The sequence below is a fragment of the Aplidium turbinatum genome, chromosome 6 (assembly GCF_918807975.1).
Source record: "Aplidium turbinatum chromosome 6, kaAplTurb1.1, whole genome shotgun sequence".
In the NCBI taxonomy this organism is placed as follows: domain Eukaryota; kingdom Metazoa; phylum Chordata; class Ascidiacea; order Aplousobranchia; family Polyclinidae; genus Aplidium; species Aplidium turbinatum.
This window is the reverse complement of record NC_137477.1, coordinates 33,083,966-33,111,943: the sequence shown is the minus strand read 5'-3', so window position 1 is coordinate 33,111,943 and position 27,978 is coordinate 33,083,966. Positions and strand designations below refer to the sequence as shown.

The window sequence follows — 27,978 nt, the reverse complement described above, 5'->3', positions numbered from 1 at the left end:
CGTTTGCGCAATCACACGATTGTTTGTGGAACGCATTAAGCGTAATAGACCTATACTTGGAAGTTACTTCTCTGCTTAGTAAATTAACATTAAGCAACTTTCAGTGACTACGAATTTTACAACGATTAAACAATAATTTCAAAGAACATTTCCGCTTTTTAATATTCAAAATTAAAGGCACGTAAATTAAAATGCAATAACATCAACTTTTCTCCAGTTGCTGTGGTAAGTATGTTCTGTTGAGGCGTAAAAATATTGCCACCTGTGCTGAAAATTCGTTCGCTTTCGATCGACGATGGTGGTGACGAAAGCAATTTATTTGCAATTTTGCTCAGCTCAGGAAACATAGTATTGTTTGCTTTCCACCAAATCATTTCTCTTCTTGCTGCGCTAAAAATGTCTGCATTAAGGTATATTCTACAGATCAAAGAAAGCTCCCTAATTTTGCCGAATGCCGACTAGAGCTGGGACAGCATTTGGCTGTAACATAGTCCGTTTCATGCGTTGAACAAACAATCGAGTGATTATTGCGCAAACGAGGTAATCTTTTTTCACGTGTTTACTAAGTGACAAGATTAATTCACTGCAATTTAGCGTCTGAAAAGATATAACTTGCTACTTCACACGTTGTTTTCCATTGACGCCCTTTGTTTTTTTTCAAGCGTTTTGAATCTTTCAGACAGTTGTTCTCATTTTCTTTGCAGTTTATACTCCCTCGCTTTTTCTCTTAACTTGCTTTTAGCGCCTCGCATACTGCAAGCTAATAACTATTACGTAATAATCCATTTCTCCTTTAACTTCTAACCGTTGTGTAATCAATCATTCAACTTTTATATTTTATCTGGTCTGATTTTCTCTTTGAACGTTTTTCGTCATTTCAAAGAAAGAAAGTACTTTGATCTCGTGCCTACTAAACAAGAGTTTACAAAATGGCGGACAATCGTCATAATTTAGAGTTTTAGACTACCGCTCTCCGAATGCTAGTTGACGCTAATGCGGTTGTTCAAAGAAGCCGTTCTTTGATCGGTATTTCCACGCGCTCGCGCTACTTTTGATTAGGAAACTTTGATAAAGAATCGGCAATTTTTTCCGATGCCGATTCTCCAAAAATTGCCGATACCTGCCGATTCCGATGCCGATTAATCGGCACATCCTTACTACATACAGTGCAAAACATGTATATAGGTGAACGCAAAATTGAAACGCATCTTTGTTTGAGTCCACCTGTAACGGGGAATGGGTCGGAGAGGGTGTTTTGGTAACAGACTCTGCCAAGCATGCCATCATGGAGAGCACGGATAAGGGTAATTAAGTCGTCAGGGCATCCAAATCGAGCACGAACAGACCACATAGCAGGTCGAGGAGCTTTAACAAATGCTTTCTTCAGGTCCCAAAAAGATAAATGAAAGAGGTTGTTGTTGTTCTTGACACTTATCTTGGAGTTGTCGAGCACAGAAGATCATATCTACAGTGCCACGAGAAGGGTAAAGCCACATTGATACTCTAGGAGTACATCCTCAACTAGCGTGATAAGACGATCTAGAAGAATGCGAGCAAACATTTGCTGATCTTGTTAGGAGTGAGATAACGGTGTCCGACGTTTTCTTGGTAAACAGTTTTTCGTAAAACAATTGTTCGTAAGCAATTCTTCGTAAAAGCAATTCTTCGTAAAGCAATTCTTCGGGCATGCAATTGACCGTAATACTAATTGTTCGTAAACAAATGTTCATAAAAGTTAGGCTACAGCTTTTTTTTTTAAAAACAGTTACAATTGTTTACAAACAATCAATTAGGGTAGCCTATATGCTAGAGATGTGCTAATTGTGCTTAAACACATAATTGTGCCACTAAAAGAAATCTGCAGCTCCTTGCCCGTTCAAAGCACTGGTATGCTGACGGCACCTTCAAGACAGTGCCTTCACTGTTTGAACAGCTTTACACAATACACGGACTGACGGAAAACACTTCAGTGCCTCTGGTGTATGCCCTGCTGGGGGACAAAAGGAGAGGGACATACATTCATGGAGTTGTTACCTGCTGTTGCTGTTCCAGAGACAATCATGACTGACTTTGAGATGGCCATGGTCAATGCAGTAAGCAGAGAGTACCCACTTTCAACTCACCGTGGCTGTTCTTCCATTTGTGCCAGTGCATTTGGAGAAAAACGATGGGAATGTATTACCAGATGTTGCTCAGCCAGTAATTGACTACTTTGAAGACACTTGGGTTGGGCGCCCAGATCGTCGTCAAGGGCGCCGTCCTCCAATGTTTGCAATTCAAATGTGGAACTGCTATGATGGCGTCCTCAGTGGCCTTCCCAAAACTAATAATAGCATTGAAGGATGGCACAGAGGGTTCATGTTCCAGGTATCTGCAAATCATCCAGATATTTGGAAGTTCATATCTGCAATCAAGCGAGAGCATAACCTAAATGAGGTTCGCATTGAACAGTATGTCAGTGGCCAGGCAGGACTCCCTCCAAAGAAGAAGTACAAGGACAGTGCAGAAAGACTAACTAGAGTCGTCCGAACCTGGCGTCAAGACTTTCAAGATGATGAAATTCGTGATTAGCCTACTTGCGTGGAATTGCACACAATACTTCATACTAAACTTGGCTTGTGGACAATTTGTACGAAGTTACTTAAAGTAGTATTGGTAGTGTAAGCAAAGAATTGCTAAACACAGACAATTGTTCTATTCCAATAAATAACAAAAAATGCGCTTTTTCATTGTGCTTATTTGTTTATGTCTCGTAACTTGGTTATTCAGGAAAATTTGCATTATGCACCTTCATCGGAAATTGCAAGACAAACCTTGCTGTTGCGAAAAATTGTTCACGAACAATTGACCTATCACCTGTTTACGAACAATTCACCTATACGAAGAATTGATGTATACGAAGAATTGCTTTACGAAGAATTGCTTTTACGAACAATTGTTTACGAACAATTGTTTTACGAAAAACTGTTTACGAACAATTCACCTATAACCGAGATAACACCGTAACTTTGAGAGAAAAAACTCAAGCGGAATGTTGTCTGGTTCTGGAGCTTTGTTTTTCTTCATGTGTTCTATACCCACGAGCAAGCAACGATCCCTAGCAGGGAATGAATCATGGAAAGATTTTATTATGTTGAAGGCAGGGATATCTATAACTACGGGATTGGAAACTCTGTGGAACTGAAAACCATTTTATACAACAGTAGGGTCATTTTTCTTTGTGCGCTGCTGTGATAAATAATCACATAAATTGAACTCAAAGGGCAGCAAGTAGTAGGCTAAACGAACAACCAAAAGTGTAACAATCAATTCACCTGCTGTAAATTGTAAGGTCTACGCTTGCCTGGTTTGTTTATTTGTTTGTATTCCATTAGTGCAGTCATGTTGTATTTTGTTTGCTGCTTAAAAAATTTCCAGAATGAGTATTGGTTTTAGTTCTGATGACATCGTAAACGGATTGGTTTCGTACTGGATTGGTGTGTGAACAAGTTGATGATACAACAGCATATTTCACTAATTGCTGAACACTCCTCATTTACTTCTGATCCGATTTGCAATACGCAAAATGCTAAAGAACAACAGTAGGCTGTTTTTGGACTCGTTGCATTCATTCAATTTTTGGATTCATCGTTTTTTTTTCTAGCAGCGTAAATGTACTTTTATACATCAATTAAGTTTTAATGTGAGTGTAAATTTTGTATTATTATTGTAAAATCGAACTTTGTATATCTTTTAGTGGGTATTTTATTTTGTTAATCTTTTTGTAATCGTAGTAATGTGATGACCCTACTGATGTATAGCACTGGATAGAGTTTCCAATCCCGTAGTTATAGATATCCCTGGTTGAAGGTTAGAGTTAAGTTATTGATGTGCAATCGCTTTTACGCAACCCCTGTACTCACTTAACCAGACCTCAGTCATCAAACCAGACAGAAAATACGATTTTTGCTATTCTTGAATTCTTGAACAACACGAAAGAAAATTTGATGTAAGAAGAAGAATTGGAATCGAGACTGTTCATTGGAATTGCAATTGAAAAAAAATTAGGGTCGTCGCTTCAATAAATGATCATAATTAATATCCTTAAAAATTGTTTTAACGTTGCGATTTGTTGTAAAATTGGAATGTATGTTATGATTTATCGGCTTGAGAACAAACGCTGTCCACAAACTGCTACCAGCTTTGCACCAAATGATTGATTTTTTTTCGTTTCCTGTTGTCGCTGTCCAGAATTTAGAAGTTTAGTTTATTGTGGAACGAATATAATGATCTTTATCTTAGTTGAATCCTAGAGCACATTCTGTGGCTTAAAGATGTAAATACTGTATTAATATCGCGCATCAGGTTCGAGAATCAAGAATGGCTGCATTTACTGTACTTTGTAGGTTTGGGTGAATGCTGCTGCTCAAAACTTCAACTCCATTGGCATCGGGTTCGGTTCTCTGATTGCATTTGCAAGTTACAATCCCCGAAAGAATAATATTTTGTCTGACACCCTGTTGATCGCTTGTGTCAACAGCGCCACCAGTCTCCTGGCAGGTGGGTGTTTGTGTACTTAGTCATACATACTAAGCCACAAGTATTTGGTATACACTACATTTGGGAACATATAACAAACAACATACGCATTTGGAAAATGTTTACAAGATTTATGTGCCTATCCTGGAACTTTTACACCGCGTCTGTAGATTGATTAGCCATGCTACCTAAAAAATATTACTATTGTTATGTGACAATGGCAAATGAGCTATAAAATGTCTTTGGAGCAGAGAAACAACCTTGGCTTAACAAGTTGCTCTGATGTATGTGATTTGAAAGATGCTCTGTCTGAAGTTGGAAATGATTTGTGATGTTTGCGCTATTAAAAGTTTGTGTGGCCCCATCAACAATCATCAGTAACAATCTATCGTCAACAAACTGTTGCACTAGCCCAAGGCTCACATAGGTTGAAAGGACCAAATGACTATCAGGAGTGATGGTAGACCGGAACCGCATGTTCAATTGTTCAATACAATAGACCGCCAGATCAATGCAATAGACACAAAGGAAACAACTAAACTAACTGCCCGCTGTTGTATAGTGAGTAGTCAGGTAGTGCTGACGCCAGGAAGATCGCTCCTCAACATATCCTTGGCGACAGTTAGTTGTTTTCTTTCCACAAAGGCAAGGATTAAATTGACTGACAGAATCAGCGGTTGAGAAATATGTGACATGAATTAGTGGTGCGATACTAATGAGGCCAGCAAAAAAAAAGAGCCCAGCCTCATGGGCGGAACATGTGTCTATCGCTGTCAATTCTTGCTACACTCGACTGCCGAGAAACATAGCGAAAGCTACCGGTCTATAGGCGGTAGTGGTTTAGTATCCCTTGTCAACCAACACATTTCGTCGATATAAGTTGTAGAAGAAAAACCATAAGCCCCTTGGTCACGCACAAATAATCTTTTCTGAATAAAAATAAAACCTAGTCCAGTTATTCCAGCCTCGCTCCAACTGATTCATCGACTTCTATTGTCATGCTAGTCCGATTGGGCTAGTTTCCTATTTGGCTACAGTCTTTATCGGTTAGTTCCCTATTCGGCAATTTTTTGAAAATCCAACGATAATTCTTCTGCAACCCTTTGCATTCCGACAAAGAAAAACAAATTGAAATGAAATTTAGCGAAAATGTTTGAACTATTAAATTGAACTGTTTGCTCACATAAAAGAATGTTGTAATATCGTTTCTTTTATAGTTGAAATCAATCTTTTATTTTTCGTCATTAACGCGTCCGGGACGAAAAAGATACTAACTACAAAAATCGATATACAGTAGACCTACCAGCACGTTAACGAACGGGAAAAGGTGGCAAAACCTTGAAAGGTTTAAAACGTGCCTGAATGAAAAATTATGTAGTAGGCTATATATCAGTAGTTAGCACGGCCACAAAACCCAAAAAACAAATAGCAAAAAATAAAACAAAAACAGAGAGAAGCACACATGTAGTAATGAATGACAGCCTAATGAAAAGTGTTGTGGATTGAATTTGCCAGTTCCAATATTGATGTGGATGAGCAGTCATAATAATAATAATAGGATGGAGAAAGAAAACCGGACATAAAAGAAACCCATCCTCAGGCAAAAGCCCGTTTCGATGTGGCCCAGGAGAGCAGATGTTGAGCTCTTTCTATGGTATGGTTAGACTGCACATCACACAGTAGCCTAAGACGATTGAGGTTTGATATCCAGTTTAAGTTATTGTAATCATCGAGGCTTTAGATGAGTGGGGTTTAGACCTAACCATTGAGATCTTAAAACTAAAAAGCGAATTAAATTTATTTTTGAACTATTAATGTTTGCTCAGATAAAATTGACATGTATCATGCGTCGCCGTCTGCATGCAAACTTAGAATATATTAGAATCCTCAACTATTACAAAATTCTAAATCCAACGACGCCTTCTGTTTATTTACAGTAGAGAGTTTTGTGTTTTATTCCACAATAGTTGAAATTCTCGAAGCTTTAGACGAGTGGGGTTTAGACCTAACCACTGAGATCGTAAATCATATTTATGACACCGGTAACATCCCTAGTGATATGGTACGTTCCATATTCATAACTTTACCTACGAAAACCGGAGCAACAGAATGCTCACTCCACAGAACAATTAGCCTTGTGAATTACGTAACAAACAGCTTATTCCGAATCATGATGATGAGATTGAGACCAAAACTACAATCGGAAATTTCAACAGCACAGTTTTTATTTGTTCCAGACAAAGGGCCCACAAAAGGAATTTTTACATTAAAAATGATAACAGAGAGATGTGTCCGATCTCCAGATCTTATCAACGCTTGCAGTGAGATGATTTTGAGAGACATCGAACATATGAATGGAGTAAAGGTTAGGGTACAAAATGTAACAAACTTGAGATACGCTGATGAATGATGATACAGTCCTGATAGCAGAATCTGCAAACGATCTACAGGACTTATTAAATTGTGCTGTCAATAACAGTACACCAATGGGTTTAGAGTTAAATTCAAAAACAGAATGTATGACCGTATCAAAAAAGAAAACTTATCCAAATTGCAACCTTACACTCAATGGTGTGTTGCAGTGAAACAAGTTGATAAATTGAAATATCTTGGGTACACTATAACTTGCGATGGTAAAGTGACACTGAAATTAAAAAGAGAATCGCTATAGCAAAGGATACTTTCAGTAAAAATGAGCACAGTCTTCAGGAATCGCAACATGACAACAAAGACCAAAATTAAACTTTTGAAAGCATATGTAGAATCAATTCTAACCTACGGATGTGAATGCTGGACAATAAGTAACGATATGATAATAAGAACAGTTAGAAGGCGCCAGATGCAATTTGTAGGTCATATTCACAGACCTGGAGATTTGGAAAAATTGGGGACGGGAAAAAGAAGCAGTGGTCGACAAAGATTAACATATTTAAACAGATTGAATGAATGGGCCACAAACACAACAATCAAAACGAACGATTTTATACGAATGGCAAATGACAGAGAAGTTTGGAAGACCATGATCGCCAACGTCTGTATCAGATCAGACACATAATCATCATCAATCGTTTCGTTTACATTCGGACAAAGAAAAATAAATTGAATTGAAATTTATCGAAAAATAAAAAGCGAATTAAATTATTTTTGGACTATTAAATTAAAACGTTTGCTCACATAAACTTGACATGTATCCTGCGTCACCGTCTGTATGCAAACTTAGAATACATTCGAATCCTCAACTACTAGAAAATTCCTATCTCTAGTTTAACAAGTCAATACAATCAATACATAACAAGTAAGTGGGTCGAAACGGACTTTTTCTCTGATTTGATTGGTACAAACTTTCTTTCTTGCGAATAGTTATAAAACGACATTCCTGAAAGTTTGAGCTTGATCGGACATCGTCTTCATTTCTAAAAATCGCGATATATAAAGGTACCTGAAGCGATTTTTTCGAGGCTTGAAAATGCATTGTTTTTAATAGGAAGTTGTTTTCACGAGATTTGAAAACGTTATAACTTACTTAATTCTTATTGTAAAAAGATGATTTATGCGTCAACAGATTCAATACAATTAGGAGAATCCAATTCATTGTGTACTGACTCCGAAAAAGGATGACGTCATTAAAAAGTAATTTGCAAATAAGTCAAGATAGCATCAAGAACAGGTGGCAAGACTTTTGTTCGCGAAAAACACTACAGTGTTGTTCAAAACCTGGAAGTCAGTATTTAACTGCTGTCAGTCCAATATCAGGAACAGCTGAAGATATTACAAATGCTCTCATTCATGGACTGTATCAAAAAATATAATAAGGTACATTGTGTCAAATTAGTTGGGTGTGATTCCGTTAATGTAAACACTGGATTTAAATCGAGTATGATAACTGGAGTGGAACAACGCCTTGGTCATCGCGTGAGTTGGTTTATATGCATGTTGCACAATTGCAGCCAATGAGTTACCCCTTCGACACGTCTTCGCTACATTAGATGGACCTACTAGTGATGACAGACCATTTAAAGGGCCAATAGGGAAGCTTCTAAGTAGAGTTGAATTTGAAGAAGTCAACCCTTTATTTGTGCCTGTGAAGATGGGGCCAGGAAATCACATCCGGAAAGGCAATGTACAACAAATCTTAAAAGAGCAATATTGTTATTTAAAATCAAGCGAATCATAACTAATTGATAACGATCGATTATTATCTATCACAAACACGCAATATTTTCCAGAAACCATCATACTGAAATATAATTTAATAATGTGGGTGACGTCATCAAGTACCAGCATGATGTTTATGTTTGGAAAGTACATCAATTCATTATCAAATGACTTAGAGATGAAGCATGTAGGATTATCAGTAGGGCAAGTTTTTGCAACTTTTTTTTACAGCTTCCGGCAGCTACCTAAATACTCAGAATTTATGTAGTATGATGTTTTAAGCTGTTTGTAGGAATTTTAAATTGCAACTTTTTTCTATTTTTCATGCAACTTTTATCAAGTATTGGGCAAAATGTAAAGGAGTGATTTGAAAAACATGCTATAAAACTATTTCTAGGATGGTTCTATTCTCTTTGAATTGCATAATAAAGATCTATGTGACGGTTTATCTGCATCTCAGTGTTATCTATGACGCAACAGTTGGCTTGCAAGCTAGAAGTTCAACAACCCCAGCCGAGCACGACAGTGCCTGAACTAAATTAGAAGTGGAAGTATGACTTGGCTTTTGGCCAAGCCCGCACAATCGGAAACAGGTTGTGTCTAGTCTTTCGAGGTAAATAAATGGTAAAAAGGTAAATTAAATAAATGCAACTTTTTACTGCAACTTTTGTTAAGATTAAGAGCAACTTTCTCACGATTTTAGTGCAACAAAAACTTGCCCTAATTATCAGTTTTATCGTTATTGTAAATTACTTTTAATGACGTCATCATTTTTGGGAGTCAGTACACAATGAATTGGATTCTCCTAATTATATTGAATCTGTTGACGCATAAATCATCTTTTTACAACAAGAATTAAGTAAGTTATAACGTTTTCAAATCTCGTGAAAACAACTTCCTATTAAAAACAATGCATTTTCAAGCCTCGAAAAAATTCGCTTCATGTTAAGTTTATAAATCGCGATTTTTAGAAATGAAGACGATGTCCGATCAAGCTCAAACTTTCAGGAGTGTCGTTTTATGACTATTCGCAAGAAAGAAAGTTTGTACCAATCAAATCGGAGAAAAGGTCCAAATTTCGAGCCACCCTAATAACAAGTCAATACAATCAATGGGAAATAACAAAGCAAACAAACAACAGTTCATGAGTCCATTTGAAAATTATGGCTGATACCACACAGGAAGTCCCACATGGACTGAGGTGGAACTTCGCCATGCCCATCAAACCGAACGACAAGCTTCTTGATGCGGTCGTCAGCATCTCTGTATTTTTTTAACTTGCGAGGTGGACTATGGCCGGCAATCATTCGGGCGTGCTCCATATCCCTTGACTTTTAGATTGCCCTGAATCCGTCGATTAACCTCCACAGTGTTGGGTGTTCCATGCCCAATTCGCATTTGAGGCGCCGATGAGCTGCCTCTGCGTGTTGTTGGTTCTGTCCTTAAGGGAATAAAAGATTACATTCAACCTGGTTACACTTTTTATGATCAGGCTAGGGTACGCTTTGTGTAACATAAAATCGAGAGCTAGCGACCAATAGTCAGTTAGTCATGCAGAGTTGGAGACAAAATCTTGTCCCGTGCAGCTTATAGGTCGACCCTTGCTTTTCAAATTGAAAATCTCGACCTGCATTGGAGCATAGCCTATACGGTATACGAAAATGTGTTTACAAATCTCAAGAACTTTTACCAACGTCACTTACTTGGTCATGAATCACCCAGTCATGGACATTCCACATTGGAACGGGAAAGATGGCCGGCCGACGTCCACCGTTCGATTGACGAGACGAACGACCTGTGAACATACGCAAGCATTTAAATGGTCAACTTCAATGACAACTAAGACATAATATCAGAAAAGAGAGAATGTTTATTTGCTTTTCCATATCGCAAGTTAAAAACAAATTAGCCTACATAGACAAGAACCATCAATGAACCTTTTGGGTTTTGCGTCAAAGTGTTTCTTGCTTCTAGTGATTGAACAATCCGGCTCCGGCCAAACTCCGGACTTTATTTTCAACTCCGGCTCCGGGCCGGAGGTGTATGTGTAAGCTGCGTGTGTGTGTGGCTGTGGTCAGGTTCATGACCTTGGATAAATCTATTTTTTGCATCATTGTGGTTCAGCAGCAATGCAAGAATAGGCTACAAAGGTTGGTTGTAACATTGGTCAACCCTGTAACGCCCAAGAAAAAAAATCAAATTTTCAGAATTTTTCTAACTGCAAAAAATGAAATTCCGTCGTGCTGAATTAAACGCAAGAAAATATGAAGAAAATGGCAGTTCTTACCAACGTAAGTATCTTCCAACCAGTCGACCAAAAACATCACGTCCGTTGGCAGATTGCGTTCAAGGCAAAACATAGCTTCGTCAACTTTATGTTGCGGAACAAACGCTACCGCAACCACGGTCTTACAGTGCAGCGCAAAAGTGGCGTCGCTCCTGTAACGTTGCATGGCCCCAGGGCCGCGTTGTAGATGCCTCTTCATATTTTGCGTCAGGTGGAATAAGCACCCAAAGATTTGTGCAGTCGGAAATTCTGTTCGAGCGGCTTGGTACGCTGCCAATTCGAAATCCATAGAGATTGCTCCTGGCTGCAAAGCATATCGCACATTGTTTTACTAAACGCAAGATGTTTGGTTTATTTGATTGGTTATTCATTTTATTGTCAATAACTTGCATTTAGAGAAGGCATGAGTTGCTTCATCACGCTAAACAACGTTGTGTATGTCCTTCTTGTTTTGTTGGGTAGCAAAGCATACAGGAGTGGGAAAACCCAACTTTGCTTTTTCAGAAGAACCACGTATAACTGCCAAAAATAAGACAACTAGTTAATATCGATGAATTGATTGAACATAATGGCTATTACGAATTGATTGGTTCTCTTTGTGCAGAGGTGAGTTACTGAGTACAGACGAAATGGTTTGCTGTAGGTTCCAGCCAGCAAAACTGGTCCTTGTTACATTGATTTACGTCTGCAGACGTTGAATCAATGTAAAAAAGACCAGCTTTGCTGACCCTGGTACGATCAAAGCATTTTTCTGCAAACTGCAGCAATCGGACGTCTTTTCACCTCACCAATCTTTGTGACGTCACAACGCGAAATTTGACGTTGACACAGGGAAACACAGGAAAAAAGAAACTACATTTCACAACAGTAGGCTACTTTTATTCAGCAATTTAAACATAAAACAGCTCCTGTAGACATCGAAATTTGATAATTTGTCAATAAGGGAGGCAATCAGAGTTCTCACGCTGAGTCTCACGAAGCATTGGAAGCAACATTTTTATTACTTTCTGTAGCCTAGTAATAGCGCTTGCTGTTTGATGTTAATTTGCATTGTGACATCATCTTGACACATTATTTTGCAACACACAATCCAGTCTCTGAACATTATAAACACTTGCAGTAGGCCACTACGTCGCTAATAAGCTGAACCGTCGTAACTCCAAAAATGCAGTTTTGAGAAAATTGAATTTTAAAGTTCACGCTGTGTTTGCTGTACATTGTTTGATCTTTCTAAAAGTTCTCTAACGGAAAAACATGAAAACTAAAAATTGTTTTTCATGGAGTTTTGTTGTTGAAAAAAAAGATAATTATTTTTTGCAAAAATTGAACGTTAGAAAAATGAATATGGACATACGATAGTTTAACAATAAAAAATTGTCGAAATGTAGTTACAATAAAACAGCAAAATTGTTATGCGAAATAGAAAGAAATATAACTAAGCCTTAAATATCAACATGCAAAAAACGATTGAAAGAAAATTAACTTAAAGAAAAGGGGGTGTTAACGCGAAACGTGTAAAATTACTTTCAGAGCAGAGTATCGTAAGTTCCATTTTATTTTTTTGCAAAACTATCGTAACTCCCATTTACGATAGTTCATCGTTCTGTATCATCAAAACTAAAGCAGATGGACTTACGATGCTTTAAACAAAATAAACTGTAGTTTATAAAGATATCAAATCAATCAAAAACGCAAATTTGAAAAATTTGGACTTACGATAGTTCAGCTGATTAACGGCGACTAAGTCAACCAGTGCTAAGTCTAAGACTAAGTCAACCTAGTAATAAGTAGCCTAATAGCACAACGTCACTATCAAAGCAGTTGTAATTATTAGGGTAGGCCTGTCCGTGGTGCATCCCAGGTCCAGCGTCAATGCAGGTGAACAATGGTTGCGATTATTACAATTCAAGTACTTGACATTTCTTGGCACGTTTTCTCAAATGATCAAAATATAGTCATCAAAACACACATTATTACCTGATTTGTTGCCACACAAGTGTGGATGCGAGCCTTGCATTTCTCATCACGTCGAGAACAACGCCAGTATTTCTTAAGCCCGTCTGGACTATATTGAGCTAGTTGAAACATGTAGCCATCATGTAGAAAAACCTCACCTTTCCGTTGCGTACTAATCGATTCCTCTGCCATGATGAAGTAGCATCAACTGAGAGTCTAACGAAGGAACCAACCAAAGGAATTTCAGGTCATGTAACGCCGAAACCCAGGTCTATTCTAAACTGCCACTTAGGTTTTAACTTCATCTTTTATGTCAAACGTTATTTGGCAACTGTATTTTTTTCGTTGACGCGTTTTCGCTGAGACTTTATCTCATTAACCCCTATTGTTAATCATGAAAACTGTTGTTTTGATGTGAAACACATATTTTGAACGAACCCAGACATCAAAATTCGTCATTTTTACATTGATTCAACGTCTGCAGACGTTGAATGAAGGCACTCAAAGGTAAACACTGGATAAAATGCAAGAATGCAAAAGATACGATATTGTGGAATTAAAATACAAAATTTTCTAAATAAACAGAAGAATCGGACATACATCTCTCTGTTATCATTTTTAATGTAAAAATTCCTTTTGTGGGCCCTTTGTCTGGAACAAATAAAAACTGTGCTGTTGAAATTTCCGATTGTAGTTTTGGTCTCAATCTCATCATCATGATTCGGAATAAGCTGTTTGTTACGTAATTCACAAGGCTAATTGTTCTGTGGAGTGAGCATTCTGTTGCTCCGGTTTTCGTAGGTAAAGTTATGAATATGGAACGTACCATATCACTAGGGATGTTACCGGTGTCATAAATATGATTTACGATCTCAGTGGTTAGGTCTAAACCCCACTCGTCTAAAGCTTCGAGAATTTCAACTATTGTGGAATAAAACACAAAACTCTCTACTGTAAATAAACAGAAGGCGTCGTTGGATTTAGAATTTTGTAATAGTTGAGGATTCTAATATATTCTAAGTTTGCATGCAGACGGCAACGCATGATACATGTCAATTTTATTTGAGCACACATTAATAGTTCAAAAATAAATTTAATTCGCTTTTTAGTTTTAAGATCTCAATGGTTAGGTCTAAACCCCACTCATCTAAAGCCTCGATGATTACAATAACTTAAACTGGATATCAAACCTCAATCGTCTTAGGCTACTGTGTGATGTGCAGTCTAACCATACCATAGAAAGAGCTCAACATCTGCTCTCCTGGGCCACATCGAAACGGGCTTTTGCCTGAGGATGGGTTTCTTTTATGTCCGGTTTTCTTTCTCCATCCTATTATTATTATTATGACTGCTCATCCACATCAATATTGGAACTGGCAAATTCAATCCACAACACTTTTCATTAGGCTGTCATTCATTACTACATGTGTGCTTCTCTCTGTTTTTGTTTTATTTTTTGCTATTTGTTTTTTGGGTTTTGTGGCCGTGCTAACTACTGATATATAGCCTACTACATAATTTTTCATTCAGGCACGTTTTAAACCTTTCAAGGTTTTGCCACCTTTTCCCGTTCGTTAACGTGCTGGTAGGTCTACTGTATATCGATTTTTGTAGTTAGTATCTTTTTCGTCCCGGACGCGTTAATGACGAAAAATAAAAGATTGATTTCAACTATAAAAGAAACGATATTACAACATTCTTTTATGTGAGCAAACAGTTCAATTTAATAGTTCAAACATTTTCGCTAAATTTCATTTCAATTTGTTTTTCTTTGTCGGAATGCAAAGGGTTGCAGAAGGATTATCGTTGGATTTTCAAAAAATTGCCGAATAGGGAACTAACCGATAAAGACTGTAGCCGAATAGGGAACTAGCCCAATCGGACTAGCCCAGTGCTTCTTAACCTATGGGTAATTACCCACATGTGGGTAATTTCAGGATAGCAGGTGGGTAATCAGCTGAACCAGAATATTTAGAATTATAGATGTAACAAACAATGTCACAGTTGTGAGTGGTAAAGTTGCTTCATCACTTAAACTTTTTTTTGATGTTTTGAGTCCGTTCAAAACAACCAAACAAGCACAGTGATATTTTATCATTTTTAGAATTGTTTCGTCATAGTGATTTATTTTTCGCATTATTTTTGTTGCCGGTTTTATGTATTTCATTTTTGTGACATAATAGTAAGATGTTTCTTGTATAATCAGTTCATTTACAGTTGTTTTATGAGCAAGCTTGATGGCTGCGTTGCTGTTAGCAGTTGTTTGAAGTAGTTTACACAGTGTATATAGTGTACATTTAGAGTTAGTGTTGAGACGAGCGAGCTATATACTTTTGAAGATGAAAGCTTGGGAAAATGATGGGGAAAGCATATCCAAAAGTTGTGCAAAACCACTAACATTGTTGACTATGTTCCCTTCCACTTATCTCTGTGAATCAGCATTTTCAAGTGTTGTTGCTTTGAAGTCAAAATTACGAAACAAGCTGTTAGATCTGAAGTCAGATTTGCTTTGTGCAGTATCCAAAATCGTACCCAATATTGCATCGATTGTACACAACAAAACCTCAAATGTCTCACTGAAACTATTGATGCCGTTCTTTACATTAAATGTTGTTTTTGCTGAATAACGCTGTTTTATATTTTTAATATGGTAAAATAGATAAAATTAGATTTTGGGTAATGGGACTTTGATCTGGACAGAAATGGGTAATAAGGAAAAAAAGGTTAAGAACCCCTGGACTAGCCGAATAGGGTAATAGCCGAATCGGACTAGCCGAATAGTAGCAGACCCCTTTTCTGATACCGTAGTGAATGTGTTTGTTGTCTTGGATATTTGCTACAATGCATAACGACAAGATTTTTTGACCGCTCATTTCGTGCAACTTATCTTTGAGATAACTTGAGGTCGTATTTATAATCTGCAGGTCATTGCAGCAACCACGTGATACTGTGAGCGTCTTTCTTAAAACTTTCTGATATGAAGTAAATTAAACCGTCGCTTCGGTAGGCGTCACTGGTCAAAACACTCCATGTGCTGCAGCGACTTACAAATTACATATGCATACGGTAGTACACATTGCGTTCGTGGGTAGTGTTCACTGGAAGCACACATTTCCTAAGCAAATCTTCATGCTTCTTGGTTTTTCCTACAAATGTCAACAGTAATTTACACCTTTTCTTATTTGCTTCAGTCCTGAGTAAAATAATATATCAGAGTTTCTTTCAGGTTTGTTGAGTGCAGCACTGCAGCTACTAAAGTTCAATGCACGAGCTTAGATACCTTCTAGTGTGGAGTCTTGTTTCAGAAAAATAGGGTTTGTGTTGTGTTAAAAGCGATTTTTGTTTTAATTTTGTCATAACAGCATAAAGACAGAATATAGAGTTTCAAGTTTTTCCTTTCCCTGGTGGAACGAGAAAACCTACTTTTGCTACTTTCTTTTTCCTAGAAAAAGTATTGCACCCTTTGATAGGATGTTTGGTTTGTATGTGACGAATTGAAAATGCGTGGAAAATGTGCCGTTTTGCTAAAAGCAATTCACCGAAGTGTATCATGGGCATGACAGGCAATTACCATGAGAATGCCTTACACAAGTTTATCCGCGAGATTTTTAGTTGCAGGGTTTTACTTTCATTGCACATTAGACCAACGCGTTCTTTTACCTATGGCACATTAAAGAATTTTGGAATCTGTCACGGCACACTGTCGTCCTACGTTATTGTTTTTTTCGAAATATTGACTTTCCCAAACCTTTTGATCGAAGCTGCTACGTTGAACAAATTGATAGAAATTTCTTGAGCTGTCTTTTATTCAATATAATGCAAGTAAAATCATTTGCTTTTACTGCAATGAAAGCAGTGATGACAGCCTTAGCAGGGCGGAAACACCTGTCCAAGAGAGTCCATGTGAATTCACATTGCGAATAAATAGTTGTCGCTGTACCAACTGGGCTAGACTTTTATGGAGGCACCTTCTTTTTACAAACATTTGATGATAAAGCGATTTACTCAGTTAATTGCCGGCGACTTATTGTAGCCTACTATAACATGCCCTCTTCTAAACAAATAGTTAAAAAAGTAGTCTTAGGTTTTTTTGGTAAATTTTTTACAAATATTCCAAAAGAGAAAACAGAACATCTTGTTGCATTAGAAAGTTGGGGTTAATGTTGCACTTTTGTTGGCAGTTTGATAGAAACATATTCAAGGGCCACAAAAGTTGGCTTGTTCTTCAAGTGAGCGAACGCATCGAGGCGAATGATTTACTTTTCGGTCAATCACGATCTCATCGCTTTGTGGCTCGTCGCTTCTTTGTTGTCATCGACGCGCTCTTCAATGGGAATTTTTCAACGCCGTTAAATTGTTTTGTGTTACAACATACCACAGCTTATCAGTAGTTGGTTGTCTTATCTGATGGCAAGGCTTGTTGCTGACACCTTTCCGAGTTTAATTGTGTTATCATCGCTTTGGTCCATTTGCGGATTTCACTTATCGAAAACTTTTACTTTTTTCCTTATGTTTTGTCGAATGTTGACAACTCCTGTTGATTTGTTTTTCGTAATATAGGACGACCCTTCAGTGGTAGCAAATAAACAAAAACCATTGTGAACTGCGTTTTTTCCAATATGGCTTACAGTAATTTTATAATAAAAAGTTGTCATAGTAAGAGTAACTTACGAGTTACGACTTCTGCTCACGATCAGATCTTAGGTGGGACGGATGTAAAGCTAACATTTCCTCTGTTGCAGAAAACAGCTTGTATCGGTTGAACGTATAATCGTGTGTACAAATTTGACTTTTGAAAAGACTGTTGGACGTACAATTTTGCTGAATTATATTTTATTAAGGTGTCCCAGACGAAAAGGGAAAGCAAAAGCTACAACGTGTGATATGCTAGCATGCCAATGATGGGAGAAAGGTGCTAAACTTTTTAATGTTTAGAATGAAAACAAACAGCAGTGGTGCGGGTGGGACATAAAATGCATCACCAACTACAGGATTTACGTGCAACTATCGTGGCCACGCCTGCAGGTCACGCATTGGGGATTTTTAGGTTACCACCGAACCTATAAATGGCGTGACGACGAGCAGAAAGCATTCGTAAGTCGTAACGAAGCATTGTCCAATATAATTGTAATGCCTTCAACTAGCACGCTCCAAGACCTAATTTCATTGTTCAAATCGACCTGTTTTCAAATCGTTGTCATTCAAATAGTTTGATTACTCGTGACTTTGTTGTTTATTCAACCATGTCGAGATGTAGATTCTAAATTACAAAGGTTTGACATTTTGTAGTGTTTTGACGACTTGTTGGTTTTCCAACTCAACATCTTTAAGACTAGCGATCGGCAACATGCGGCGTCTCTGACTTGAAACAATGATATAAATTCTAAACTGAGACGGTATTAGATAAAGGAATAACTTGAGAACACATGTGATGATCTGTGGCTGCACAAGGAAATCCGAAAATAGCCCGAGGGAAGGTATTAAAACGATTTGCTGTTTGCTTGGGATTTTTGTTGCGTTGGACCACCCAGATTGGATACAAGATCTGCATTTTATGATAGACATGACAGTGCACCTCAACAAGCTGTACAAAGGTCTGCAAGAAAAAGAAGACACGGTTCTGCAGAAATGAAGTTTTGGCCTTTTATTGTGATCAATTAGTATGTGGCTCTGGGAACATTTAAACTTCGTTGAAGGCGGGGTCAAATTATCATAGGTTGCCGACACTTGCGTTTGACGATCTGCAGCAATTGCTTGAGGGAGGAGAAAGATAAGACCAATCAGACAAGGCTGATTGCCTCAGCTAGTGTCAGCACAGCAATGAATCTCGATGCCTGCCATCAAAACCACCCAAGCACTAACAATTATAATAATAGCGCCACATCCACGATGCTTTATGTGTACATGCCTGGCATGGCACATCGCGAGAAAACAATTCATTTACTTTAACGTCATGTTCAGTGCAATGAAATGTTTTCAAGCAAGACGACTATCAAGTGTGCATTTCGGTAATTGACCGTGTAACAATGAAGCGGTCGATACCGCTGTGGCGTCCTCTGGGTCTCATCGGTATCGCGCTGATTGTAATCACCTGGACTCCTCCAGCATTATTTCAAATTCGATTTTGCTTGTACGCACGAAATGACCATCCTAAAAACGATAATTGTTGATGTACTATTTTAGCTGCACGTTAGCATACAGTTGGCTGCACGGTCCCGATGGCTGTTTAGTTTTTGTTTCGCGACAACATACACCTCCATCACAGATGCAACACAGCAGGCAACTAGAAGCAGCGAAGGGACAGACACAATCGCGTGCTCTGGAGCGTTGTCGAAGCAACCCCCTTTCGAACGTCGAAACGCAATTCCTCTTACCAGCCGGTCATGCAGCCAGCAAATTTACTGTATCTATGTTTCAGACATATTTACGATTTACTTTTTTAATTCAGAAGAAAAGAAAAACGGAACAACACTTGTAGTCGTTCGGCAGTGCAGTCTTGCTGTCCGCAGACTGTTTACTACTACGAAAATTTGTTACTTTATAACTGGCACGCAATGGTTGGCTTTGCCGTGATTTAAATACTTGTTATGACCTCATCTTTCCGTTTGCACTGCTGGCGGAAATAGTTCAGTAAAATATTGTCTCGTTTATGATGTTAATCACAAACATAAACAATGAGGTCACGCCAAATTTGTGGAAGATTCTGGCAAAATGCATAATCCTATTTAGTTCGTCGTCGTGTGAGCCTCTGGGGCCGAGAGTCTATCCTTTTACCACCCCGGATTCACGATGTTCCCGGACTACACTGGAAGGCTACTAGAGAGCAGCCAGTCTTTGGTTTCATCATCCATGACGCGCAGACCTTCCACTCCGTTAGGTGGCTTGAAGATGGTACATTGGTACAGTCATTGATGATGTGGTCTGCGGTCTGTTCCTCGGCACCACATTCACAACTAAAGAAAGAAGCCATTCCCCATTGATGTATGGTTGAGGCGCGGAAAAGCCCGACGCCCGTACGGAGACGGTTGAGGCGCACCCATGCCTGTCTTGGTAGTGTTAGGCCGATGGGGCGTGTGTCGGCGTCGGAGATGAACAAATGGACTCTGGTGATACTTGACTTCCCTTCAGGGTTAGGGTTATGGTCCGCCCAAGTAGCCGCAGAGATGTCTTGTTCATCAGCTTCCTTCATCAGAAATTGAACAGCTTGCACAAATGGGTGTCTTGATTTCAGTCGACGGGGTAGTTGATTTTGGGGAGCAGAGATCATGTGGTGGAGAAGATGGTTAGGTTCTAGTGCCCGTCGCCTGAGAGACGAAGTAGCTTCTTTGCAACGAAGCTCAGCAGGTTGGATGTCAGTGAGAATGAGGAGATTGTCCAATGGTGTGGGACACAGGAATCCGGTCACTATGCGTAGGGCGTTGTTTATGGCAGTGTCGATGTTATGGCAATCAGCACTGCGGCACTAGACAGTTGATTAGATTAGATTCCTTACTTAGTTGATTTTTGGGAGATTACAACTATTTTTTAACTCAAGGATTTACCAGCAAACATGTATAGGATTGGTCCATGATACAAGAGCTGTATTGTTTTACATGCATCGGTTTCACACTTTGTGGTGCTAGTATCTTAGTTGTCTGGGTGCCAGCATAGCGTGTATTCCACGTGCATATTTGCACTGCACAGTAGGAAGATAACGTGAACTACATTTCTGTTGTGACCTATGCCAGAAAATAGCTTATTGTAATGTATGTACATCAGGCCAGTATAACATATGGTCCAAAAATTTAATTCTTAATTACACTAGAAATAATTTTAAAACTACCTGCTCGCTGTACTAGTGCTCAGCATTGTGCTGATAGCCGGGAAGAACGCCCCTTTCTTCACTTGCTCTTTCCATCGTAACTTTTTCAAAAAAGATGTGCACGTGAGATTGAAATGTTGCCAGACAAACGCTTCAAATTTGTTCATTAGAGCACGAATTGGGCATCTGGCCATGAGCAATCGATCATCCGTGTGTGAGTTCCATTTTTTAGGATTAACATAGTTTTGGTGGTGGTTCTCGTAAGAATGGATGTAATGTCTGGTGAGATACGAGCATCTCAGATAGATCTCATAACAGAGTCTGCCTGTGCACAATGGTATCATTGGCTCTAGTTGCTCTGTCACTTTTTCAAACATAAACAGCTACAATCCAATCTCTTTCTGAGCCCAAACATCCATGGGCTTAGTCTTCTACAATAATTTCCGTTCGCAACGTGTGTTTCACTGTCGCTTGTTTTTTTCTCCACAAGACAAGGAAGCCAATCTTCGTGTCCACTTTTCAGGCAGGCTTGCTTTGAGATTGCAACGGATCGTCTTGTCATTTGCGTCAATGCAAGTTGAAGGGCATGATTCCATTGAGAATTCCATCAGAAAGTCAATACAGATTACAATATTTATGCTTGAAATATGTTGGCGTGTAGTTTACTCATTATTACTAATACTGTTGTTTGTTTGACTGCGGAATGGCCCGTTTCGGTGAGTCCGATTCGGTGAGTTCCCTATTCGGTGAGAGCCTTTTTCGGTGAGAGCCCTATTCGGTGATTTTTTTTTTAAATTATTGGGTACCGTAGCCTAATTATCATTGCCGTTATAGGGGTAGGGGTTAGGAGTTAAGGGTTGGGGTTAGGGTTAAGGGTTAGAGTCTTATTTCAACGTTTAGCGACGTTAAAACGATGTAAAAGCGGCAATGATAATTAGGCTACGGTACCCGATAATTTTCAAAAAAAAATTAAAAAAAATCACCGAATAGGGCTCTCACCGAATCGGACTCACCGAATAGTAGCAGACCCGTTTGACTGTTACGTCACCAACCTTTGTACGTGGTTTGTGTCTTTACCGAGTGGCAGGACAACATGTTGATGCTCTTTTTGTTGATTTTATTCTACCGAGGTTTTTTCCCACGGCAGTAACCATTTTTGTGTCGAAATATAATATCGAAATATTGCGTTAAGATAATTTAGCGTTGAAACACAATATCTCTAAATATAGAATTTATCCGACACATCTTCGCTTCGAATATCCGAGCTTCGTAGTTAACATTCGTTTTGAAAGCTAAAATAATAAGCAGAAAAAACTCAAAAATATTTTCTATCCGTGACTCAAGTGGCAAGAAATGACAAAAATTTACCTGGTCAGATGAAAGAGGGAGTACACAAAGTAGCTAAATTAAAAAATAGCCAAAATTAAAAATCTGACCACATAGTGATCACACAGCCAACAACAGTCTTGGCATTCGTCAGGTAGTGTACATCAATCCCACTTTCCAATCGTCAGGACACCCCTAAACGAACACCTCTGTGCAGTGTCTCTCAGCATGCAAATAGCCAAAAGAAAGCAAACACAACGAAATGTCGGCAAGCAATTGTGCATCATAATATAAATGCTCAATATTCGGGCCATAAGCCGAAACTCACGCTATCACTCACAACAGCAGCGGTACCATTTTACTTTTTGTATTTCAGGGTTTGTAATATTTGCTGCCATGGGACACATGGCTCACATTTCGTCCCAAAACATTACCCAAGTGGCTACAGAAGGTCCGGAGTTGGTGTTTATCATTTACCCCCAGATATTCGTAAACCTCCCAGCCTCCCCGGTATGGGCGGTCCTGTTCTTTTTTATGCTGGTTTGTCTGGGAATCGACAGTCAAGTAGGTTGAGCTGGTTTCTGTATTATTTAGTACTTTATGCGTTTGTTCAAACGAGCGTTTGTCAACATTTTTAACATTGGTAAAGGACATAACGTCGAGCGAAAAAAGTTTCAACCGAGCATAAAAATCAACATTCAATTGGACGCTACTTGCCTGGGTCATTTGTGCATCGTAACAAAATAAGACTCGGTTTATGCTGTTCTCTGTCGTAATATTCAGGGAATTCTGCAGAACCCTTAATGAGGCTATCCATTTATTGTTGCTATTTTGACTTAACAGATGTAATTGAAAAGCAATAATCTACTATAACGCATGAATCGTGTTGGCATAAAGCATTTCTTGAACAGTTTTGTGCAATTAAAATCCTTGTTAGCGTTTGAAACGACTTATTTGAATATCACCGCTTGTTCTTACAGCACCCCAGTGTAGTTACGAATGTTGGTCGCGTTTCAATTGTTTACTAACGGAAGTTATTGACGCAGTTTGCAATGATAGAGGTGGTCAACACATGCCTTACTGACATGCTTGGAGGAAGGTTGTTGACGGACTTTTTCAAAAGAAAAGAGTTTCTAGCGCTGGCTGTTTGTGTCGTCGCCTTTTTACTCGGCCTTCCCCATCTTATGCAGGTATGCATTGTCGGCATGGCGTTGCATGTACAACATTGTGTATAGATAGTGACTGCACAGCAGGCACTTATTGCCACTGACTTGATTCATGTTGCTCAAACGCACAGTGCGTAAATCTGCATTGTTTTTAATTATACTTTTCTTGCACCAAAATGTCAAGGAAGGCTCTTTTCTCAAATACAAGTAGCATCTGTTGGTTCCAAGTCCACTTGATGTTCAATAATCTGGTTGGGTATTTTCTATTTATAGCAATAACTTTGCATCGCACCCACAATCCCACATTAATTCTTGCCCATGTCTGGAGAGGGATTACTCTACGTATGACGAACCTTATGTTTCGTGGAAATCCAACTTTTCCGCTCACTTTCGTGCTCGTTATGCAGGGTGGCATCTACGTCTTCACTCTGTTCGATAACTACACCGCTGTGGTCGCTCTTGTGTTCCTTGCCTTCTTCGAAATCGTGACGGTATGCTGGCTGTATGGTGGGCTGAGGTTAGCTAACAATGTACGCGAGATGTCTGGACGTAGACCCTCCTGGTACTTCATCTGGTGCTGGCTCGTATGCGCCCCTCTACTTGTCGGTGTAAGTTGCGTTGTTTTTTTAAGAATGCTTTCAGAGAATCAACCGAAGCATCGAAAGTCTTAACCATTTCGATGCTTTCGACTTAGCGATTGCAAATGCAATAACATTGATGTCGTCTTGCGATAAAAATACTTTACATCTACACTAGTCTAGTGAGATAAATCATGATGCCTTTAAATTGGGCTGTCTTAGATTTAGTCTGACTAAGTAGACTATGTAGTCCAATGAAGGCTGACAACACAACTTAGCGGATCAGACAACTGCTTATTAATTTGTCAGTCAAATATAAGTCCGATGATGAGTTTTCTAATACAGTATAAAGCAATTTTAAATTAATTTTTTTTTACAACTAAGTAAAAACAAACGAAAGTGCATTTTTTCAGATGTTTTCAAGAAAAAAATTCAAGATAACTTTAAGGTTGGAAAATATTTGTTTGTTCCGTCCAAAAAATCCCCCACCCTGAAAATTACTTTTAGCGTTTTATTTGCTAATATTATATGGACGTCACTTTTTGTTTATGGCATTTAAAGTTCAAATATTATTAGCTACTGTACTAAAATACTTCAAGTATGTTGCAAGAGTGCTGTAAACATTTTTCTGGGTTTGATTTCATCGTAAAACAGGGAAAGTGGTCATTTCGATTTGTACGCATGGGCAAAATCGTAACAATAATGCAAACAGCTTGTATGAAACTGGTTGTAGTTGAGCCGCCGTAAATTGACCAAAACCTATCTTCAAAAAGTACTTTTTAAAAAATAAAGTCGCCTTTAGCTTGTTTTGGTATGTTAACTCATAAAACGTCTTTGGCTTCTGTCTGCAAAAATTTCTTTGCATTTTCGATTCAAGCCCTCATTCTGAGATTATCCGCTCAATCCCTCTCCATCTACTGTTGAAGCGGTGCAGAGAAAGCACAGTACTGAACACTTGGTTTCCGATATAATTTATTGTCCACAAGATAGCTACCCGATTTAATATTTACCAGGTGATTCCGAAGTTCCATGACTTGTGCCACCACAGCACGCGACAGACATTTTTTATTTGATGAACTGTCAGTCTGTTGTCGAAAAGAAATTGTTCAAATACTTAGATGTAAAAATTTAAAAAAGGTAATTTTGATTATTTCAAAAACCACATCGTCAAATAATACCACAAATAAGTCTAAAACTAAAATCATAAGCCTTCCTTGTTCATCCGTTGTGCTGTGCTGTTTTTCCTCTTTACGCTTATTGCACGAGGGTGGCAGCTGACTTCTGTAATCTTTTGTTGCATAAAGGAGTTTTAATTTCTACTCTGCTGGTGCTTTCAGGTTATCCTATTGTTCAGCATCATCCAGTACAAACCCGCTAGATATGGAAGTTATACTTATCCTCCCTGGGCTGATGGGCTGGGATGGATGATCGCGCTCTGCTCCATGCTGTGCATTCCCGTCGGGGCTGCAATCGCTATCTTCAGGCAGGAAGGGGACATCTGGCAGGTGGGTTATTTATCTGGTTATTGTTCTGGAGCGCTGCCAAATGTTTCACTCTTTAAGCTTTAAAGGACGGAAAACATTCAAAATCATGTGACAATGACAGGGTTTAGGATTATTTCAATTCAACACGAAATGTAAAGTACAATGAATATTAAATAAAACCGTCCCTGTATTCGTGCTCAACATTCGCCACATCGGCCTGTCCAAGCCGAGACTGGCGTAGTTGCGTCTTAACTAACGTTTAATTTCCGTAATTTAGCGGCTTTTCGATTTTCTATTTTCCCAGTGCTTCAGAACAAATCTCCAAAGTTACCCGGGCCACATTTTGCCACTAAGAAAAATTTTCAAACTTTTGTTAATTTTGTATTTAAACGTTTGTACGAATCGAGTCCAAACATATGTCGCTGGCTGAACTTTTTACAGAATTATTTTGAACATAACTAAAGCAAGCTTGCATGCGTGTGCTCTCACTTTGTAAGAAATTTTAAGATATAAATTTCGCGAGTTCTTATGTTATCCATACCATCGCATCACTTCAGGAGAGGAGTAATTTTCCACAAACAGATACTGTCATAGAAAGTAAGTTAATATGATTGAATGACGTCATTCAAACAATAAAACTAAGAAACGCAATAAATTTAAACATTTGCGTCAAAAGTTGGAAGGAAAGTGATGTCACGATACATCTAAAGCAGTGGCTTTCCATCTTTCTTTTTTGCCTGCGACCCTCTTTAGAGCAATCAATGTAGCCTTGCGGCACTCCATAAAATTATTCAATAAAAGCACGTTAAATAAAAATTGTAACCAAATTTGATTCATGCCGACATCCAGTCTATGTTGCGTTTCGCTGTTCTAATGTAAACTTCTGAAATCAAAAGCGTTTTTTTGCGGTGTCATTACTGCTGTAATCACATTTCCTCCAGTTCCTATCAAGCTTGGCTAGATCATAAGGAAAAAATATTGAACTAAAGCTACATTTTCATCGGTTGAATTTGTAGCAATCTTTTAGGTATTTATGGATTTTTAAAATCAGTTCCAATGAGAACTGCCATACACAGAGGACAATGCAGGACACACTGAGGTTTTTCAGTGCCATTGGAAGCAATACTGACAAATCCATATTTCACATACGATTCCTAAATATATCGTTTTGTTGCCATAGCCAGTGCCAGTAGTTACTCGTTAACTTTAATCTGCACAATGAGGGCCGCGTCCCCCAGGTTTAATACCACTGATCTAAAGAAACCAAAGATACCTGACCTGTGAATAACATTAAATTAATTATGAGAGATATCACATTTAAGCAAGACCATTTGCCGGAGTTTCTAGATATTGTTACCGCTCGTTTGTGTCATTGCTACATTTGTTTTGTGATTGTATTCTGGTCAATAGCGTGCAACAGAATATCCCTGGTAGCTTTGTGTCTGCTCGACGAAGTTCCTGCGCCTTCACAGGGCTACGGTCTTCGCACTCTCTCACTGGATGCATACTGTATGATTTCGCATCCGAACCAAAAACTAAACACCATCCTATCTGGTAGTTCTGCTCACAGACGTATCTTTGTTTGTTTTCTTTGGGTGTCTTTTAGATTATTATGTTACGTTAGTTATGCTCAGTAATTAATCCGCATTTATTTTTCAGCGACTTTTGAGCGCCATTCAACCAACGGTAAAAACCATTGAAGCAAAGGGTGAAGCTATAAGTATGACGTCTTCAAATAGCCCATCTACTGACCTAATCCCACCGAACTACTTGTCTTCGTGCAAAGAAGATGCGCCACTCAAGTCCGATATTGGCATTAAATAGTCACTTTATGTTTTCATGATTGTTGTATTGCATTATGAATTCCCTATATTATATTGCATGTCGTACCTATTATATTGCATGTTAATCCTATGCATCATGTGAGCGCTTTAGTTTCTTGGCGACCCCATAGATAGAGAGGGCTTACATTTTTACTGGAGTTCTTGTTTACTTTGTGCTATGATCTATAAACAGCTCCTGAAAAAACTTTTTTATATTTTTTTATTAAGAAAGCCCGTTAAACTATACACCAAAAATGCAAGGTTTGCGGGGTAACAAAATCACATTAGTGTTGCCCGTTGGGAAAGGTTTGCGGGGTAACAACATCACATTAGTGTTGCCCGTTGGGAAAGGTTTGCGGGGTAACAACATCACATTAGTGTTGCCCGTTGGGAAAGGTTTGCGGGGTAACAACATCACATTAGTGTTGCCCGTTGGGAAAGGTTTGCGGGGTAACAACATCACATTAGTGTTGCCCGTTGGGAAAGGTTTGCGGGGTAACAACATCACATTAGTGTTGCCCGTTGGGAAAGGTTTGCGGGGTAACAACATCACATTAGTGTTGCCCGTTGGGAAAGGTTTGCGGGGTAACAACATCACATTAGTGTTGCCCGTTGGGAAAGGTTTGCGGGGTAACAACATCACATTAGTGTTGCCCGTTGGGAAAGGTTTGCGGGGTAACAACGTCACATTAGTGTTGCCCGTTGGGAAAGGTTTGCGGGGTAACAACATCACATTAGTGTTGCCCGTTGGGAAAGGTTTGCGGGGTAACAACATCACATTAGTGTTGCCCGTTGGGAAAGGTTTGCGGGGTAACAACATCACATTAGTGTTGCCCGTTGGGAAAGGTTTGCGGGGTAACAACATCACATTAGTGTTGCCCGTT

At 38.8% G+C, this 27,978-nt stretch overlaps 1 protein-coding gene across 2 annotated transcripts in view; it reads left to right on the top strand.

Moving 5' to 3' along the window:
• The window catches only part of LOC145772229 (sodium- and chloride-dependent GABA transporter ine-like), a 55,710-nt gene extending 27,939 nt beyond the window's left edge, over positions 1 to 27,771 (top strand). For both annotated transcript variants that reach the window (XM_082584080.1, XM_082584081.1), the window contains exons 6-11: positions 4,386 to 4,539; positions 22,420 to 22,607; positions 23,090 to 23,233; positions 23,617 to 23,817; positions 25,125 to 25,292; positions 26,931 to 27,771. In XM_082584080.1, coding sequence (XP_082440206.1) covers positions 4,386 to 4,539; positions 22,420 to 22,607; positions 23,090 to 23,233; positions 23,617 to 23,817; positions 25,125 to 25,292; positions 26,931 to 27,095 — 1,020 coding nt within the window. In that variant the 3' untranslated portion in view covers positions 27,096 to 27,771. The remainder of the gene's footprint in view (positions 1 to 4,385; positions 4,540 to 22,419; positions 22,608 to 23,089; positions 23,234 to 23,616; positions 23,818 to 25,124; positions 25,293 to 26,930) is intronic.
• The last annotated feature ends 207 nt before the right edge of the window (positions 27,772 to 27,978 follow it).